Raw genomic sequence first — 20,906 nt, forward strand, 5'->3', positions numbered from 1 at the left:
AGAAAAGTTGTCAACATTTCTGGGGATCTTATGAGCTGGTTGCTGTAGATATTGTTAAAAAATAAATTGCATAAACTTACAGTTAAATGTAAGACAGAAGTCATAAATGTTTCAAGCTCACTGCTTCCTAACTCTTTCTCTGGAAGCAGTGCCCAGGGGTTGTTTTCATCTATTGTACCTGTATAGTAGGAATGCTGCATAGTGACGTGCTATTGGGCATCTTCTTCCCAGCTCTGTACCAAGTGATGTCTTGTTGGGAGCTTGAACTTGACCATGATGGGAGAAAACTTATACTGCAGGTGCCACCAAGCGCTACAGATCAGGACTTTTAAAAGTTTTGTTTTGCTTTAGCCCTTGAGATCTGGTTGTTCAACGTTTGCTAGCTCACCATTCACTTCTGGGTGAAGAGGGAGCGCAGAGCCAGGTAGAAAACTCTGTGAAGTGAGCCACCCCGTGGTTGTTTTGCATTCTACGTGGCTCTCCACACCAAGATTACTGAAGGTTCTTCACTGAATTGAGGGCTTACAGACACTGCCCTCAATGATATATCAAAGCATATGTGGAGGGGAGCTCCGGCTGCCGAGTGGTGATGAGAAATCTGCCTTTTCAATGTACTCCCTGATTTCAACAACCAAGTGACAGTGTTTAATACCGGCGACATCCTGGCCACAGTTTCTGTAGGAGGCAGCACGGCCACAAAGGGAATGCCTGGCCTTGTGGGCATCTTTGCTGGTGTCCCTAGGATGATTTTGGGGATGGTGGAACATGAACTCTGAATCGAGGCTATTCTCTGGGGGATTCATTAATATGCAGTTTAGGCCAGATGATACCTGGGTGACATCACCAAAAATCCCAGGGATGAATAATAACAAAAGCTGATTTCTTGTTCACACTACACGTCCACTGCAAACTGACAGGTGGCTTCCTGTTCTGTCTTCACTTCATGATCCAGGCTGTGATGCAACCTCTCTCTGGACGTTGCTTGTCTTAACGGTAGGAGGAAAATACAGCACAGCACAGCACACATCGGCTCTCACAGCTTCTGTGTCTAGAAGTGACCTATGTCACATTTTGTTGCTAGAGCAAGTCACATGAACAAGACTGGCTGAGGTGAGGGAAGTGCATGATTCTTCCATAGGGAAAGAAACGGAGTATTTGGCAAACAATAACACATTTACCACCCAGCTGGTTTCATATATGTCTCCATTGTCCTTACTTATTTGGTTTGCAAAAAGTGGACAAGTCTTAGAGAATGAGAGCCATGTGGCCAGCATTGTGGTGTAGCGTATTAAACTGCCACCTGTGACGCCAGCATCCTATATGGACGACTGCTGGAGTCCCAGCTGCTCCACTTCTGATCCAGCTCCCTACAAATGCACCTGGAAAAGCAGCAGAAGATGGCCCAAGTGCTTGGGCCCCTGTACCTATGTGGGAGACCTGAAGAAGCTCCTGGCTTCTGGCTTCAGCCTGGCATGGTCCCGGCCATTGTGGCCATTTGAGAAGTGAACCAGAGGATGGAAGACCTCTCTCTCCATCACTCCCTTTCTTCTCTGTGACTCTGCCATTCAAATAGAGAAAAGATAAATCTTTGAGAGAGAGAGTGAGAGAGAAAGAGAGAGAGATGGAGACAGAGAGAATGAGAGCCATTTAGAGTATAGTAAATTTAGTCAGTTGCTATTCCAAATATGTTAATATTCCTTACCAGTGTAAATCAACATGGTTTTAGCATTTGAGACACAGCTATTGATCTAGAAAATGCTTTTCTTCTCTCTTGATTACCAGACACTTCTGGAAGCAGTTTGCTTTCACATACTGGGGACAGCAGTACAACTTCTCTATTTTTAGCTCAGGTCTGTGGCAGCTCTCCAATTGTGCTGTAATCAAAACTTCAGAGATTGGGGCTGGCACTGTGGTGTAGCAGGTAAAGCCACCACCTACAGTGTGGCATCCCATGTGGGCACTGGTTTGAGTCCCAGCTGCTCCACTTCTGATCCAGCTCTCTGCTATGGCCTGGAAAAGCAGTAGAAGATGGCCTAAGTTTTTGGACCTCTGCACCCATATGAGAGACCTGGAAGAAGCTCCTGGCTTCGGATTGGTGCAGTTCTGGCTGTTGCAGCCATCTGGGGAGTGAACCAGCAGATGGAAGAACTCTCTCTCTCTCTCTCTCTGCCTCTGCCTCTCTGTAACTCTGCCTTTCAAACAAATAAATAAATCTTTAAAATAAAATAAAATAAAACTTCAGGGATCTTAATAATCATCTCACAAAATAGAACTGAGTAGCCCATTTTTTGGATAACAGACTGAACATGAGTGGTCAGACATGCTGGTTGTCCCCATCACAGTGAAAACAAATTGCAGCACCATGCACCTGCTGCCCTAGGAAAGAGTTAATGTACTTGATGGGCTCTTTGGAGGTGACATAGAACATATTGGAGCATGCTGCCCTGACACACTGGTAGAGGAATTTGCACAGTTGCTGATTTTGAATAGGTCCCAGTGCAAGGGAAGGGTTGCAGCAGGCCCAGGTTGTTGTGCAAGATTCTCTACCCCGTGTGACATGCCTAAGGTGCCTAGGACCCTGTATGTAGCCCTCAGGACAGTCACAGCGAAGACCCTTGGAGGTTTGGAGCAAGGCCACGTCCTCTTCCGGAAATGAATGTTTTCTCTCTGAGAAACAGCCTTGCCTTGCTTATAGGTCTTGGTAGAAGCTGAACATTTGATGGTGTGACCGGAGGTGTGTGTTGTGAGCTGAATGCTCTCAGATCCACCAGGCCATGAAGCTGTGCACAGCAACTGGAAGGGGTATGAGATAGACAGCATCAAGCTGGTGCACGCTGTATCACGCAGGTCCTGTGGGCAGGAGTGGGTGGCTCAGACCATGCCATGAAGTTCCACACCATTGTGGTTTCTTTCTTAGACTGTGTCTATGTCATCATGGGAGTTTCTTTATGGACAGGTGATGGAGGAATTAAAGCCTGAAATCTGATTTACTGGGGATTCTGAACTATACTTCTATATTGGTACAGAGAGAAATAGACTGCCACAGTGTGACTGTCCCAATCAGGAGTGTCACAGAGAAATAATTGGGAAGGAAGATACTCCAAGTGTTCAGAACTTCAAGCAGTGCGTGTGTACTTCCAGAATTGGAAGCCTTCAGTTTCATGATTGAGGACAAAAGTGGTTGATTTCCATTGTACCCAGTTCCTTTACATCTGTGCCCTGCTTGGTGTTTTTGATTGCTGACTCCTTGCACGGGGACTGCACCATTCATGTCCCCTTACTCTCTGGTGTCCAGTTGGGTTTAGTCAATGAAAAACACCAGCAGGAAATCAGAAGGGGAGAGGATATTTTGTCACTCTCCCTGCATCACTGCTGGGTCCCTGGCAATAGTGTGTTCCTTGATGATCACAGCTCCTGCCAAGTGACCCCTCCTCCAAATCTAAAACTTCTATTGCACTCTGGAAATACTATTTGCCAATTTTACCTCTTCTCCCCTACGGTGCTCATGTGTTCCTACTGTCGCTTGTCTCTAGTAGCTTAAACATCGACCATTATTGGGCTCCTTCAGTGTGCCCACTGCCCCATAATTATTTTCTTCGTGAAGTTCTCTTTATTTGAAACTTCTCAGATAAATTACATTTGCTGATGAGACCCTGGCCAAGTAGAACCTTTCCATTCTCTTCTTCATGCCCCTTAACTTCTTATATTGTCTGTCTCCCCAACTCATGCTGTATTTGGAGAAATTTCTCTATGTCTATTTTCCAGTTTACTAATTCTCTCTTCAAATGTTTACTCGTTTATCTTAATTCCAGAGGTAATCTTTGTCAGCTTTAAGGATTGTTTTATAATTATAGGTTTATATGATTCTTTTATAACCTTCCTGGTTATTCTTCTGGTTTTCTTCCCTTGTTTGATTTATTCCTTTCATTTCATGTGTGTATGAGAGCCGTGATTCTGTCTTTTCTCAAAAATTGTGCTGGAAAAAAGAGAAGCACAGGGCACCACAGGAGTGGAGGATGGGGCAGGTTCTCCCTCAGGGTGCAGTGGAGACCTCCCTGAGAAAGATTCTAAAGCTGAGAAGGGAGGGGCACTCAGCCATTTGTAGCCAAGCCTCTCCTGCCCACATCCAGTGCCCCGATCTCTTTATTTTTTATTTTTGACAGGCAGAGTGGACAGTGAGAGACAGAGAGAAAGGTCTTCCTTTGCCGTTGGTTCACCTTCCAATGGCCGCCACGGCTGGCACACTGTGCTGATCCAAAGCCAGGAGCCAGGTGCTTCTCCTGGTCTCCCATGCGGGTGCAGGGCCCAAGGACTTGGGCCATCCTCCACTGCACTCCCTGGCCACAGCAGAGAGCTGGACTGGAAGAGGGGCAACCGGGAAAGAATCCGGCACCCCAACCGGGACTAGAACCTGGTGTGCCAGTGCCGCAAGGCCGAGGATTAGCCTAGTGAGCCACGGCGCCGGCCCCCGATCTCTTCTATCAGCACTGGAAGTACAACACCATCTGCTTGGTCCCTGCATCATGCTGGGGTCCCTGTGGGGTCTCGTGAAGCTGCCACCAGACTTTCTCAGGCCTTTCCACCCCATTGTTCATGCACTACACTAGGACTTAGAGCTGCTCTGGTGTTAATTCCATTCTCTCCTACCCCAGCGAGGAGGCAAGAGGTACATTTCTCTGTTCTCAGGACTTTCAGGACTACAGAGTAGCATTCTTCTCATATTTAAATAAATTTAAATAATAAATGGAAGTCTAATAACCCATCAAGTAGATTTATCATAATCCTACATTAATTATTTCAAATCCTAGTATTCTTTGATTAATATCTTTGTACACAAAGCTTTTTTTTTTTTAAGATTTTATTTATTTATTTGAGAGGCAGAGTTACAGAGAGAGAGAGAGAGACAGAGAGAGAGAAGTCTTCCATCCACTGGTTCACTCCCCAGATGTTTGCAACGGCTGGGGCTGGGCCAGGCCAAAACCAGGAGCCAGGAGTTTTCTACACAGGTGCAGGGGCCCAAGCGCTTGGGTCTTCTTCCACTGCTTTCCTAGGTGCATTAGCAGAGAGCTGGATCAGAAGTGGAGCAGCCTGGTCTCGAACCGGCGCCCATATGGGATGCTGACGCTGCATGCAGAGGCTTAGCTTACTATGCCACAGCGTGAGCTCTGAACATAAAACTTTAAAAAAAAAAAAAAAAGATATTCAAGAGAGCAGGCACTTAGCCTCGTAGTTAAGAAATCCTCACCCAACATCAGAGTACCTAGGTTCAATTCCAGGCTTTGGCGGCTGACGCCAGAATTCCAGCTAATGCAGGTGCTGGGAGGCAGTGTGATGGCTTAAATAGTTGGGTTCTTTCTACCCATATGGGACACCTGGACTGTGATCTGGGCTCCTGGCTTTGGCCCTAGCCCAGCCCTGGCTATTGCTGGGGAGTGAGACAATAGATGGGTACTCTGTCCACTCATCTCTCTCCTCAAATAAAATATTAATCAGTTAGTTAATTAATTAAGAGAGTAACATCTTTTTTAAAAGTTTCCAGAAGAGGAAGTCAAAACAATGAATATATTAATGCTAATGATAGATATTTCCAAAGATGTTTCACCAATATTTATTCTCACTGGTGGGCCACGGTTCTACTAAAATTTTAAGCATTGTGCTACTAGCAAAGATGCAAGTCATCATTTTCTGTAGTCGGCATTTTGGAAGGTAATTACACCTTCTTCAAACTGTGCCTTGATTCTAAATATTGATTTTAAATTCTATGGCAGGGGACCATTTGTCTGATCCAGGCAGCAATTCTTCTGTTATGAAATAAAATCCTTAGCTACTGTTTAAGTCAGTCATCAAGGTTTAAGGTGATTTATGGAGTTCACTGATATGTGAGTGAGAAGCTGATAAAGTGGGGAAGCAGGGAAATAATTTGAAAAGGGAAACATCGTCACACACTTGATGAAGCTGTAAAAGCCAATTTTAAGAGAAGTGGTTCTGATAACAGGCTGGGGGTTGTACATAAAAAAATGCATCAATTCTGTGTGAACGTGCCCTGAAAAGCAGTTGCACACATGCAAATGTGCTTAAGAATGATGTCTTTTTTTTTTTTTAAAGATTTATTTATTTATTTGAAAGGCAGAGTTACAGAGAGGCAGAGGCAGAGAGACAAAGAGAGACAGAGAGGTCTTCCATCCATTGATTTACTCCCCAGATGGACGCAACAGCCAGAACCACGCCATTCCGAAGCCAGGAGCCAGGAGCTTCTTCCAGGTCTCCCATGTGGGTGCAGGGGCCCAAGGATTTGGACCATCTTCTACTGCTTTCCCAGGCCACAGCAGAGAGCTGGATGGGAACTGGAGCAGATGGTACTCAAACCAGTGCCCACATGGGAGGCTGGCACTGCAGGTGGCCACTATACCTGCTATGCCACAGTACCGGCCCCCAAGGATGATGTCTTTTAGATTGCTCCAGCTTGTGACTTCTCTCTTTTATAAGCTGTGAAGTAAAATGGAGTGTGAGCTGAGAAAACTGTGTGTTCTAACATTGGTCCTCGTTGATGTCATGATTTAGGTTTGTTTTCATTTTTAATTTTTTTTATTTATTTGAAAGAGTGATGGGGGGAAGAGAAAGAGAGAGAGAATGTCCCAGAGCTGGGAACTCAATCCAGATCTCCCACGTAGGTGGCAGGGACCCAACTACTTGAGCTGTCTCCCAGGGTGCACGTCAAGCAGGAAGCTGGAATTGGAAGTGGACTTGGGACTTGACCCCAGGTACCCCAATATGGGGTGCAGGCACCCCAAGCTGGGTCTTAACCACCATGCCAAATGCTCATGCCTGAGTATGTGATCTTTAAATTCTCTACCAGCTCTGCATTCTATTCTTACAAGTGCAGGACCTTTCTTCAGGAACACGGCCTGGCACTGGTTTGTGCCATTCAATCCTCTGAGAATAAAGTCAGATCATTTCCCCAGACAACCGTCAAGTTGGCCAGGAAGCTGCTTCCAGCTGCCCCGACCCTGGAGAAGGGCAGGAAGAGGCCTCCGCAGCTGCTGTTGGCTTGGCCTGCGTGGCTGTGCCTGGTCTATGGCAAGGACTCTCTGTGGGGCATAGAGGAGGGGAATCAGCAGAGTCACCCAGGGGCAGCTCAGCCCCGGTTGGCACCCGCCTGCCTGGAGCCATGCCCCACTAGACAGCTGCCAGGAAAGAGACCCCTGTTGTTGAGATCGGATCCCCTGGGGTGAGGCTTGGAAAGCAGCTGAGGCCTCTCTCCTCGGGCAGTGCTTGGTGTGGTTCTGACAATGGGAAAGGAGGGACCAGAGGACTGGGTCCCAGAAGCCTTGGCGGAGCAGTGCAGAGAATTCCAGCAGGATTACCATCTAAAGAACAGAAATGGTTCTCCTACCCGCCCCCTCCATTCCTTCCTCCTCTCCCCTTCTCCCTTCACCAACAGCAAAACCCACTGACCACTTCCACCTGTGGCTCTAAGGCCCTCGTGTGTATCATCTCACAATGTTCTCCCAGCACACCCTTTATTACTTAGCCACATTTTCACACGTGGCTACTAAGGCCCAGTGGGTTTAAGTTGCCCACACTTGTATGTTTAAGAGATCTAGGGTGCACTCTTGGGTGTGGACTCTGGCTCTTAAACACCTGTTGCTTGGTCAGTAAAACCTGCAGTCAATCACCCAGCCCTGGCACCTAGCAGGTGCACACAGTACAGTAGCCCAGTGACTGTGGCATAAATCCACAAAGGGAATCCCTTTCCCCAGGAGCCTTCCGAAGAGCCACAGGACCTCCTTGCCCCCATCCCTGGTCACAGGACCTACTTTTGGTGGGTTGGGGTCCTCCAGTTTAGCCCTTATGTCAGGGCTCATTAGTCTTACATTTACCAGTAGTGCATATGAATGACTGCTGTGTGTTTTCCAAGCACAGCGCTTTCTGCCCCTGCAGTGGGAACACAAGCTGAACGTGTGCTGAACTCCTCTGTTGTGGGGAGCAACTGAGACTAGACTAAGTTACTGGAATTAAGACTTATTCTATGCATCTGCTCTCCCACAATATGGCGCTGAGAGGGAGCAAACAACTTCTACACAGCTGCCTCCAGTTCAACCAATAAACTGCAGGAGCTGATCCTGCTCCTGATTGGAGGAGAGCAGCGTGCTCGGAGTGTGGGTAGCAGAGTTGGGATTGGTGGAAGAGGACTATAAAGGAGGAGAGAGACAACATGCACCACGAACATCTGAGGGAACATCCGGATAACATCTGAGCAGCCCCTGAGAGAGCCGGCCGGTGGTGTGCCGCTCCTCCGCAGAAGTGGGGAAAGCGGCAGGGGGTGCCTCCGTGGAGGGGCCGGCAGGTAACCCGGGAAGAGCCGAGCAGACAAAAGAACAGCGCAGGGTCCAGTGTCGTTCCTCCGCAAATGGGGGAGCGACACTCTGTGTCCTTTACAAACCAGTGGAGTCACCCAGGGATGAGCGTTCCAGCACTTCATCGACCTTGGAGTCCTAAGGCACCCCTGGCTTGCCTTATCTGCCCTACATTTAGCCCAGCTGTCACTCAGTCCCTAGGCTGCTGTGATGTCCTGCCAGTCCTCTTAATGTCTGGAGAGTTCACACCATCGAGAGACTCCCTGCGCTCCACCTTTTTCTGAAAGGCTCCTCAAATCATTGGAAAATTTACATGGAAAAAAATCCTTAGCAAGTGGGTTCTTTATTTCTTCACAAAAGGTTCAGTAATAATGGCTGTACACATTTTGTGAAATATTAGGGGGGAAGCAATCCCAGAGCACACAAGTTAGGTAGCATAAGGGGAGGCCCCATCAGAGTGGAAAGCACACATTGTCTGATTTGGGTAAGCTCGCAGCTGCTGGGGACTGTGCCGGCCGGCCTGGAGTACCCTGTGTACTGCTGCTTTAGACTCTGCCCAGGCCATGAAGGGTATATATGTCAGTTTGCATAGGTGTTAAAAGGGTATGGAGTGTTGCTGCAAGCATGCACGTTGTGTTTTAGGAAAGTAGTTTGCAGATCAGAACTAGTTGGTTGCAGAGCTGGAACTAGAATTCACTTTGATCTCTAGTCCAATATTCTTCTAAAAAATATTTGTTAATATATTTGAAAAGCAGGATGAAGGGGGGTTGGGGAAGAGAGAGAATCCTCCATTTTTTGGTTTATTCTCCAAATGACAGCAACAACCAAGGCTGGGACAAGCTGAAGCCGGAAGCTAGGAACCCCATCCGGTCTTCATGTGAATGGCAGGGACTCAAGTACTTGAACCATCATCACTTGCTTCCCAGGTGTGTTTGCAGAGAGCTGGATATGGGGTGCAGACTGTGTAAGTGGTAGCTTACTCTGCTAAGCCACAATGCTGGCCCCCAATAGTAATTTCCAAAAATCATTCTGTTTCAATGTATAATCTTAAAATAATGACAACTTTGTCTTATTGTCTTCTACCTGCTCTGCCAATTTTATTCCTAGTGGATAACTACTAATAACAATTTGTTGTGTATATTTTCAAACCTTTTTTCTCTCCGAGGGTGCATGTGTGTAATTTTTGAAGCGAGAATAGGATTACATTCATATTGTTCAGCAACTTCTGTTTTTATCAACAATATGTTGTGAACCTTCTTCCAAGTCATTTCATATGAATCTACTTCAATCTCTCCTCCCTTTTAATTTTACTGAAGTACAATGTATGTGCTGATGTATTCATACATACCAGGGGTATTAAAAAAAGTTCATAGAAAATACATATAATGAAAAAAAGCCATGCATGGATTTCAAATTTTTTTCTGTGCTAAAACCCCTTATCTTTTAAAACCATTTTCTATCGGATCGGCGCGGTGCGCTGGTTGCAGCGCGCCAGCCGCGGCGGCCATTGGAGGGTGAACCAACGGCAAAGGAAGACCTTTCTCTCTGTCTCTCTCTCTCTCACTGTCCACTCCTGCCTGTCAAAAGAAATTTTTTTTTTTCCATGAACAGCACTTACTTCAAATGTACAATCTGACCTGTTCTGGCATATATGTGCACTTGTGAGACCATCACCACAATCTGGATAACATTTCCATTGCTTCTGGAAGTTTCCTCTTGCACCTGTGTGATCCATGCAGTATGCAGAAGCAGAATCCACAAAATCCTTTGTTCCTTTGAAAGGTTGCAGAGGATCCGGTCTGTGGTAGGTTAAAAATGCTGCAAGTTCTTTGCTGTTTTCCCACTGAGAGGCAGACTCGCTTGCCCTCCCCTTCAATGATGGCTGCTCCTGGTGACTTGTTTGGCAGAGAGACCAGCACAAAGTGGTCCGTGAAGGTCAGAAGAAGCCTGTGGGAGCAATGCAGCCGGGAGTCGCTTCAGAAGTCCACAGACCCAGAGGTCTTCACGGTGGAGACAGCAGGTGCAGAGCGCAGGCAGGGAGGCTGTGAGACCACGCGGGAGAGGAGCAGCTGGGGCCCAGCTGTCCAGCCTGTAGCCACTTAAGTCGTTCCAGCAATGGCTCCAGACTTAGTGAGCAAGGAAAATTCTTTTCTGATGTGCCCTGTGAAAATTCCTCTCCCACAAAATCAAGAAAGGCAAGAATAAAATGGACTTTGTTTTAGGATACTTTTTTGGAGGGTTGTTTTTTATGCAAAAGTAAGTAAAAGAAAAAGATTATCTCCCCACCTATAAATATTTAGGTTGTGTCCAATTCTCTCCTATAAAACTATCTGGAGCGCCAGCACTGTGGTGCAATCCTGCTTGCAAGGCCAACACCCCATACTGGAGTGCCGGTTCAAGGCCCTGCTACTTTTCTTCCAATCCAGTTTCCAGCTAATGTGCCTGGGAAGGCAGTGGAAGATGGCCCAAGTACTTGAGCCCCTGCTTCCATGTGGGAGACTGGGATGGAGTTCCTGGCTTCAGGCTTCTGCCTGGCCCGGCCCTGGTGTTTTGGGCGTTTGGGGAGTGACTCAGTGGATGGAAGTGCTCACTCTCTTTCCCTAACTCTCTCATTCTGTTTCTGTTGCTCTGCCTTTCAAAGAAAGAAATCTTAAAAAAAAAAGAACACTATTTGGTATCTGTTCTTTTTTTTGTATATGTAAGAATTTCTCTAGGATAAATTCCCAGACACAGAATTGCTGAATCCAAGAACTGTCTTCCCTCCCTTTTTTCTCTCTTAGATTTCTCCAGCCTCTATTTTTGTGCTTGTTGGCAAATTTCCCTGTAGAAAGAGCATAACACACACCTCCCGCACTCTGCCCACACACAAAGTGGCCCTCACCCTCCTCTAAATCTTTTACAGCTTGCTTCGTTTCACTGTGTTTGCTTATCTCTAAATGGAACATGATAAGCCAAACACTGCTTACTCAAGGGTCATGATAAAGAGAGCAGAAGAAAAATCTCAATAAAATCAAACAAACAAAACGTCACCTATGATATGGGGACCTTCATCACTTAGGGAAGAAATTCCTCTGGCTTCATCTTCGTCCTTCTCCCCCAAATAGTCTATGTAATCCCATGTTCCCCTTCTCCTTCCCTCTCTGACACCCACATACACATCATGAACACGTATGTGTACCTTATGTGTGTAGATATATGCAATATGAGTGTTTATTAAATCATATCAGTTTGAATGATTTCATGGGGAAAATTACACAGACTTTAATCAAATAGAAACAAAGTAAGAATTGTGGTAGACAACTAAGACACCAGTTGTATTCATCAGGCTAGCCACCGCCGAGAAGCGGGAAGGAGCAGGAAGGAATCTACTTGCACCACGGAGAGGCAAAGGGACTCCTTATTGGAAGTTTGTCCTTGGGGTGGGATGTGACTGGACCATATTTCTCCAGACAGAAAAGAGCATTAGAATCTAAAGAAGGCTGTGGTATTTTATATGTCACTTCACATTACATTTTGAGCAATATTACATTTTTTTTCAACATATATATGTCCATCCTGGTGCTCTAACAAATTAACACGTCCCATAAAAACTGTTGTTATTCTGTTCTATTGGATCCCACCCCACTGAACCCCTGAGGCAGCGGGGGACTCCCCGGTGCTCCAGCCCTGGTGTCCTCCCGTGGGGTGCTCCGTTCCTCAGTTCAACAATAGCTCAGGCATCCTGGTGTTGCCTGTCCCCCTCCCTCTCCCCTCATCTCACCTCTCAGCAGCTAATTCAACCTCCATCCTTGGCCTAAATTTTTTTAAACATTTTTTAAAAGGTGCATTATTTATTTATTTGAATGGCAGAGTTACTGAAACAGAGGAGAGACAGAGAGAATCTTCTATCTGCTGGTTCACTCCACAAATGGCTACAGTGATCAGGGCTGGGCCAGGCTAATGCAAAGAGCCAGGAGCTCCATCCAGGTCTCCCACATCGCAGCAGGAGCCCAGTTACTTGGGCCATCTTCTGCTGCTTTTCCCAAGCCACCAGAAGGGAGCTGGATTGGAAGTGAAGCACCTGGGACTCAAACTGAAACCAATATGGGATACTGGCACTGCAGGAGACGGTTTTACACATTGCGCCACAATGCTGGTCCGGGCCCAAATTTTTTCCATGGGTTTCATGGTCTGCATTGAGTTCCTTAATCTCATTAATAACTAGTTGGTAAAGATATTTTAAGGAATTGAAAATCATGTTTAAAAGAAAGTAGGGTGATCACGGATTTAGGAAAATCTGCAATAGAAGCCCATCTGGGAGAGGAGATGCTCATATTTGACCCTTGCAGGGTGATATTTTGTAAAGAACTGTCAGCAGAAAATTCAACAGGATTCATTCCATTTCTGAGACTTGTGGAACTGGAGTTCAGTCTAATCTGACGTAGAGAGAGTATGTTTTACAAATCTGGACAAATAGAACCATATGCTACATGTACAAGGATACTTCAAAAATTCATGGAAAGATGCATGTTATCTTTATTTCCATTTTCCCACATTTTGAGGTATCCTTGTATCTACAAGATGACTTTCTTTAGGAAATGATGGTGGATTGATGTGGAGGAGCAGTGCTCTGAAGCCAGATTGAGTCATTTTAAACCCAACTTATTATTAAATGCAAAGCTCATTGCAAAATAAAAGAGAAAGAATAAAACAATGATCAGTAATTGCAACCATGCATCAGTGTTTTTGAAATGTTTCCTTTGGTTAGTAGGGTCACAGACTGTTTCATTTTTCCTAATTATATCACAACCATTTTCTCCAAGTGGATAAAATTTCCTACAACATAAACGTTTAAACTATTATTAGATAATTTTAAGTTTCTGAAAAGTTACAAAGGCAGTATAGGGAGTTCAGGTATGTCTGAACCTCACCACGCACAATAATGAAAACCAGAAAGTTAACATTGGTCCAGTATTATTATCAAAACCACAGATGTCATTTGGGTTTCCAAGTTTTACTCTATTGTTTCTCCACAGATGTCCTTTTTCTTTCCCAGGCTCCAACCTAGGAGCCTACATCACTCTGGGATGTCAAGTCTCTCTTGTTCCCTCCAACATGGAGCAATTCCTCAGTCTCTCCTTGTTGTCAGGGCCTTAACACTTTTGAGAACATTGGCCAGTTGTTTGCAGGCTTTTTCTACATGTGACTTGATTTTCCTATGATTTGAATGGGTTTTGCATTGTTTAAAAAACATTTATTCATTTATTTGAAAGGCAGAGTTACAGAGAGAGGCAGAGAGAGAGAGAGGCAGAGAGAGAGAGAGAGAGAGAGAGAAAGAGAGAGAGAGAGGCAGACAAAGAAAGAGAGAGGTCTTCCATCTGCTGGTTCACTCCCCAGATGGCCACAACAGCCAGAACTGCGCCATTCCGAAGCCAGGAGCCAGGAGCTTCTTCTGGGTCTCCCACATGGGTGCAGGGGCCCAAGCACTTGTGCCATCTTCTGCTTTCCAAGGCACATCAGCCAGAAGCTGGATCAAAAGTTGAGCAGGGCCAGCACTGTGGCGTATACAGTGGGTAAAGCTGCCAGCATCCCATATGAGTGCTGGTTTGAGTCCTGGCCACTTCACATTTTTTTTTTTTTTTAAGATTTTATTTATTTTATTTGAGAGTTAGAGTTACAGACAGTGAGAGGAAGAGACAGAGAGAAAGGTCTTCCTTCCGTTGGTTCACTCCCCAAATGGCCGCAAGAGCCGGAGCTGTGCTGGAGGCCAGGAGCCTCCTCTGGGTCTCCCATGTGGGTGCAGGGGCCCAAGGACTTGGGCCATCTTCTACTGCTTTCCCAGGCCAAAGCAGAGAGCTGGATCGGAAGTGGAGCAGCTGGGACTAGAACCGAAGCCCATATGGGATGCCGGCACCGCAGGTGGAGGATTAACCTACTGCACCATGGTGCCGGCCCCCTGCTTCACTTTCAATCCCGCTCTTTGCTATGGCCTGGGAAAGCAGTAGATGGCCCAAGTCTTTGGGCCCCTGCACCCACGTGGGAGACCCAGAAGAAGCTCCTGGCTCCTGGATTCAGATCAGCGCAGCTCCGGCCATTGTGAACCAGCGGATGGAAGACCTCTCTCTCTCTCTCTCTCTCTCTCTCTCTCTCTCTCTGCCTCTACCTCTCTGTAACTCTGTTGCCTTTCAAATAAATAAATAAATCTTAAAAAAAAAAAAAAAAAAACTGCTACGCCACAGCGCCAGCCCCAAGGTTTTGCATTTTTGGCAGCAACACCGCAGAACCTGTGCCTAGTCCTCCACCCAGCATGGCAGGAGGGCCCTGTTGATGATGTTAACCTCAATCACTTGGTAAGGTGACGTCTGCCAGGCTTCTCTGCTGTAAAGTTACTCTTCCCCCTTATTATCAATTAATATCTTGGGGGGATTGTGTAATGGAGCCCCTCAAATTAAAAAAAAAAAAAAACAACTCTGCTCCTCCATTGAGCTCCAGTTTCCCTTCCCCTGTAGTAACAGGCAAACAAATCCCTCAGCCCTGTTAGCCATCTGCAAGCTGTTTCTCCTTCAGGACCACCCCGCTTTCCTCCCTCCATTTTCTTCCCCTGTCAAATTCTTCAGCCCTCTTATGATCAATTTCTAAGTGTTTTGCCTGCCCCCGCCCTGAGAAAAATTCTTATTCTTTAAAGAAGCACTTGGGGGCCAGTGCTTTGGCACAGCAGATTCAGCTGCCTTCTTTAGTGCCAACATTCCATATGGGCTGCTCCACTTCTGATCCAGCTCCCTGCTAATGCACCTGGGAAAGCAGCGGAGGGCGGCCCAAGTGCTTGGGTCCCTGTCACTCATATGGGAGACCTGGAAGGAGCTCCTGGCTTCAAACTGGTCCAGCCCTGGCCGTTGTGGCCATTTGTGGAGTGAACCAGCAGATGGAAAATCTCAGTCTCTCTTTACTCCTCTGCCTTCAAATGAATATAATAAAATAAGTCTTAAAAAAAGAAGCAATTAATGATCAGGGCAGAATAAATGTCATGAAGCTTACGGATGGAATGATATGTTATCAAGGTGTGCGTCCTAGGGTGATCATGCCAGATTTTGCACATACACAGCTCAGAGAGAAGAAGTACCAAAGACATTCCCTAAACCTCAACCCCTCTCCCTCCACCCCCAATTTCTCCAGCTTGTGTGTTTATAGGAGCCCCTTCCCTGAGCTAGAAGGGAGGTAATTTGGAGGGGAGAGCCCTTACCTCCTTTGCCTGGCCACACAAAAAGCAAACACAATGTCTCGGCCAACACACTCGTTGCTCTGGTTCTACAACAATTATTTGGGAAGGTACACATTCCTGTTTCTCCTTGAACTTTCACCTATTTTGGCATCCATCCTTACGCTACAATTATTACCGTGGTGTCCTAATGACCTTCTATTTTCCTCATTCTTTGTATGTTTATTGATTGTAATTATGTAAAGTACAAGGTTGTTTCTTCTCCTCTACTTATTTAAATCATTTATTTATATCAGAACGCACTCAGGGTGTTCATCTATAGATTATGATCCAATACTATCATTACAACGTTGTGCAAACTTGCAAAATGGCTTAAATGGCAGAGTAATATTCCAATTACATGTCTGTATCACGAATTCCCGAACCAAATCTCTAATGCTGAACACTTAGATGTTTCCCATTATTGGACACTATTAATGGTGTTTGATATACATGCATCTTTGCATTTTTAAATGTTTTTCCATAAATTAGTTTCCTAACAGGAATTATGGGATGTTGGAAAAGTACCCTTTTGGTTTTGATCTAAGCGGCAGAAACTGTCATCATGTCAACATGGAAATCACACACACGCCACGCTCTCCACTCAAACTACCCAGCTGTGGGCAGACACACGGTAGGATCCCGAGCTCAAGGGGGCCCCTGCCGGCAGGGTGACTTGGCGACAGTGTCTCACTAGCACGGAACAATAAAGTTATTGATGTTGAAGAAGAAACTTCCGGTAGGGGCATTCCTATTTCCGTCAGGGCCCTGCCTGTCTCAGCCACTGCTACAACCCAACCGGAAATACTTGTACCCCGTTTAAAGCCACGTCTATCCTGGTTTCGGCCCCGCCCACATACTGGGAAGCGTTTCCGGGGCAAAGTCACTCCGGCTCGCCCCGCCCCGCAGCCGGTGCTGCGCTGGAAACCCGGGTTCTCCCGGAAGTGGCCGGGACCTCTCTGTCGGGGTCCCCTCTGTCCCGCTGCTGCTGAGGGCCGCGGGGGCGGAGGCGATGGCGGAGGCGGCGCTGCTGCTGCTGCCAGAGACGGCGGCGGACCGGGACGCCCGGGAGAAGCTGGCTCTCTGGGATCGGAGACCAGACTCGACGGCGCCGCTGACCGACAGGCAGACCGACTCGGTGCTGGAGCTGAAGGCGGCGGCGGAGAACCTGCCGGTGCCGGACGAGGTGAGGCGAGGGGGCGGGAACCGGGCTGGGCGAAGGCACGGGGATGCTTCTCAGCCGTCATGGCGGGACTCTGGCCTCGCCAGCCTCTGCCCGGGCTCTCTGTGCACTCCTCCCTGGACACGGTGGCTGGATCCAGTGGGAGGGGCCCTTCCCCTCCCGGGGCTGTCAGGCCTCGCGTTGCCGCGACCCCGACCGAGCTGCCACCCACCCAGGGAAGGTTGCGGGAGCATCCAGTGGCCGATGCCCGCCGGCACCCCAGTCTCTCCCTGTGGCGTGGGACGGTTGGCTGGGAGCTTTGCCCGGGGCGTCTTGCCCCAGGCGTGACCCTGCTGCCCACCGCCTTTCTGGAGGGGCGCCGACCCTGAGGGCTTTGGCTGCAGGAGAGGCTCCAGGTGGTGCTCGTTGACCACCTTAATGAATAACCTCGCCGCCTTTTACCTTTGGCAAGGGGAACTTGGGGAGAACGAAACTTGATCCTGAGCGTGTTTCATTCATCAGACATTGAACGCTGGGCTGTCGATCAAGTGCAGGTTACGGGAGATCCGATTTATTTGACCCGTGCATAGCAATAAAAGTGAATTTCTTTGCAAACTGGACCAGTACATTATTAAGGTATGCTAGTTTAATCCAGTTACCGTTGAGAGAGGCATAGTACTGCGTCTGTGAATTTCAGTTTAATTAGTTATATGGACAACAGGGACTTCCTATGAATTGTCGGATGTGACAAACTTTTTCTTGTTTTGAGGACCAGGTTTAAGAGTATTAAAAGCCAGTGATGGTTATTTTTGGTGTTGGAAGCATTCTTTTTACTTGCTTTAGAAATTATGTCCAAATGAAGGTTGACTTGGCCTTTAGCTTTTTCTGCCTTGAGACCTCAGAGGTTTGCTTTGGAAGTTTTCTGCACATTCAGTCTTGCACACCCTGCCATAAAGTAGGCGTTCGTTCCTTGGCTTCTCTAACTGGAGGATGTTGTGCCGGAAGTGGGTTTGAGGAAGTGGGAGGACATTTCTTTGGTTTGGCTATCGAAGTATTATAATGTGGATAATAAAAGTTGTTTGCTCTGTAAATTTCCCAATCTCTTTATAATTGATATGGCTTTTCCTGAAGCAGGGTGCTTGGACTCCAGAGCACACACACACGTGTGTGTGTGTGTGTGTGTGCGCGTATGTGCATGAGTGTGTGATATTCTACAAGAAAATACTCTTTAAAAATTATTTTTAACTATTGCATTTTTTTTTTTCATTTGGGAGGCAGAGGGACAAAGAGGTGCTCCCATCTGCTGGGTCACTCCCAGATGCCTGTGGTCGCTGGGGCTAAAGCCAGGAACAGGAAACAGTCCAGCTCTCCCACGTAGGTGGCAGGAACCCAGTTACTTGAGCCTTCACTGCTGTCTCCCCAGGTCTGCATTAGCAGGAAGATGGACTCAGGAGCTAGAGCCAGGAATGGAATCCGTGTACACTGATGAGGGATGAGTGTGTCTTAACCTGTGTCTTAATGCTAGGTCGAATGCCTGTCTCTGTCACTGATGTCCTGATAGAGGTTGCTTTGAATATCTAAATTGTTGTGTTTTGGACATTTTAATAGTATTATTCTTTTTTAAAGGTTTATTAATTTTGAAAGAGAGAGAGAGGGAGAGAGAGAAAGAGAATCTTCCATCCGCTGGTTCACTCCCCAGTTGATGGCAACAGCCAGCTGGGTCAGATGGAAACCAGGAGTCAAGAGTTTCTTCCGAGTCTCCCATGAGTATGGTAGGGCCCAAGGACTTGAGCCATCTTTTGCTGCTTTCCCAGGTGCGTTAGCAGGGAGGTGGATTGGAAGTGGAACAGCTGGGAATCAAACCAGCTTAACCTGCTACGCCACAGTGCTTGGCCTCTGTATTGATTCTCCTAAACCATGAACATTGAATGTCTTTCCACTTTGTGGCCTCTTTAGTTAGTTTTTTTCATCAATGTTTTAACAAAATTTTTCATGGTAGAGATCTTCCACCTCTATGGCTAAATTTATTCTTAATTTTTTTGATAGCTATTGGAAATGAGATTGGTTTCCTGCTATCTTTTTCAGATAATTTGTTTTTGGTAAAAAAAACAATGATACTGATCTTTTTACATTGACTTTGTATCCTACAGCTCTGCTGAATTTGTTTATTGGTTCTAGTAGTTTGTGGTGGAGGCTGGGGTTTTCCAGATAGAAGATCATGTCATCTGTAAACAGTGACAATAAGGCTTCCTCCTTTCCAGTTTGGTTGCCCTTTATTTCTTTCTCTTGACTAATTGTTCTGGCTAGGACTCCAATAATATGTTGAATAAAAGTGGTGGAAGTTGGCAACCTTGTGTTGTTCCAGATCCTAGAGAGAAAGCCTTCAGCATTTCTCCATTCGGTAGGATGTTAACTATATGATGTTAACAACAACAGCTGTTGTTGATATTTTTGAATATATGTGTATATATTGAAGTATGTTCCTTCTATTTCTAATTTGTTCCTAGTCTTATCATGAAGGGTGTTGGGTTTTATTTCAATGCTTTTTCTATGTCTATTGAATGACCATAGGATCTTCATCCATTCTGTTTATGTTTGGAATCACACTTATTAATATACATACATTGAACTGCCCTTGTTCATGGGATGAATCCCACTGGCTCATGGTGAATGATCTTCTTAATGTGCTGTTGGATTTAGTTTGTTAGTATTTTGAGGATTTTTGCATCTATGTTCATCAAGGATATTGGACTGTAGCTTTCTTTTTTTGTTGTGTCTAATTTTTGTATCAGCATAATGCTTGGCCTCCTAGAATGAGTTTGGAAGAATTCCCTTTCATTCTGCTTTTTGCAATAAGGATTGGTGTTAATTCTTCTTAAAAGGTTTGGTGGAATTCGCTAGTGAAGCTGTCTTGGCTTTTCTTGGATGGGATACTTTTTATGACTGATGCAGTCTCACTGCTCATTGGTCTGTTGAGGTAATCTCTTTTTTCATGATTCAATCTTTATAAGATGTATGTATCAAGGAATTTGTAAGAGAATGGGTTTTTACTGTCGTAAATCATAAACCTTTTTATTCTCATTGAACATAAAAGAGGGAGTTTGAATTAAATGGAATCTTCTCATTTTTCACCCCATTCTTCCATATTTATGCACCGAAATACCTATCGTTAGTGGCATGCAATCTTTTTTTTTTTTTCTTTAAGATTTGTTTATCTGAAAGAGTTACACAGAGAGAGAGGAGAGGCAGAGAGACAGAGAGAGAGAGAGAGAGGTCTTCCATGCGCTGGTTCACTCCCCAATTGGCTGCAATGGCCGGAGCTGCACTGATCTAAATCCAAGAGCCAGGGTGCAGGGGCCCAAGGACTTGGGCCATCTTCTGCTGCTTTCCCAGACGATAGCAGAGAGCTGGATTGGAAGTGGAGCAGCCGGGACTTGAACCAGTGCCCATCTGGGACACCGCCACTGCATGCAGTCTTTCAACATATTTACATGCCTGTTGTGAGCTAGGAATTGGGGGTGGAAAGACAAATAAAAAAGAAGACATCCTTAGTCTCCTGGTTCTAGTTGTAGGGATCATGGGCACGTAAAAAAAGAACAAAGAAGGTAAGTTCAGATGGCGATCCATGAGACAAGGAATAATATGGGATGGTGTGGCATAAAAGGGACGGAATGTGCCCTTTTTGGTAAGGGGGCAGAGCCTTTCTAAGAAAGTGACAGTCCCCACCGAGAATTGATGACAGTGGGGGTGGGGTGAAGGAAGAAACCACCCTTGCAAAAACTAATGAAACAGCATTCCAGGTGGAGGAGAAAGTGGTGCAAGGTCATGGGCAGAGGATGAACCAAACAAGTGACAGAGTTCAGTGAGGGTCTTCTGGTACATGCAGTCTTGATAATGAACTCCTGTGAGAGTGAAATAGCCTGTTGCTTCTCTATCTTCCAATCTTTGAGGGGGCTTGGCTGTGACAGCTATTTGGGGAGTGACCCAGTGGATGGAAGGTCTCTCTGTGTGTCTCTCATTCTAACTCTGCCTCTCCAAAAAAAAAAAAAAAAAAAAAAAAAAAAAAGCCACAGCTGCCGCCTCTGGGCCAGGCTAAAGCCAGGAGCCTGGAACTCTGTCCAGGTTTCCCATGTTGAAGGCAGGGGTCCAAGCA

The 20,906-nt window shown here is 46.2% G+C and overlaps 1 protein-coding gene across 2 annotated transcripts in view; it reads left to right on the forward strand.

The window, feature by feature from the left end:
* The first annotated feature begins 16,441 nt into the window (after positions 1-16,441).
* The window catches only part of COG3 (component of oligomeric golgi complex 3), a 72,567-nt gene continuing 68,102 nt past the window's right edge, over positions 16,442-20,906 (forward strand). Inside the window, exon 1 of one of the 2 annotated variants that reach the window (XM_002712958.6) lies at positions 16,442-16,777. In XM_002712958.6, coding sequence (XP_002713004.2) covers positions 16,604-16,777 — 174 coding nt within the window. In that variant the 5' untranslated portion in view covers positions 16,442-16,603. Of the gene's footprint in view, positions 16,778-17,252; positions 17,390-20,906 lie in introns of those variants that run through there. The other variant, XM_089304120.1, reaches the window with a different exon arrangement.

Source organism: Oryctolagus cuniculus, chromosome 9 (genome assembly GCF_051225735.1).
Source record: "Oryctolagus cuniculus isolate XC-2025 breed Fujian yellow rabbit chromosome 9, ASM5122573v1, whole genome shotgun sequence".
Lineage (NCBI taxonomy): Eukaryota > Metazoa > Chordata > Mammalia > Lagomorpha > Leporidae > Oryctolagus > Oryctolagus cuniculus.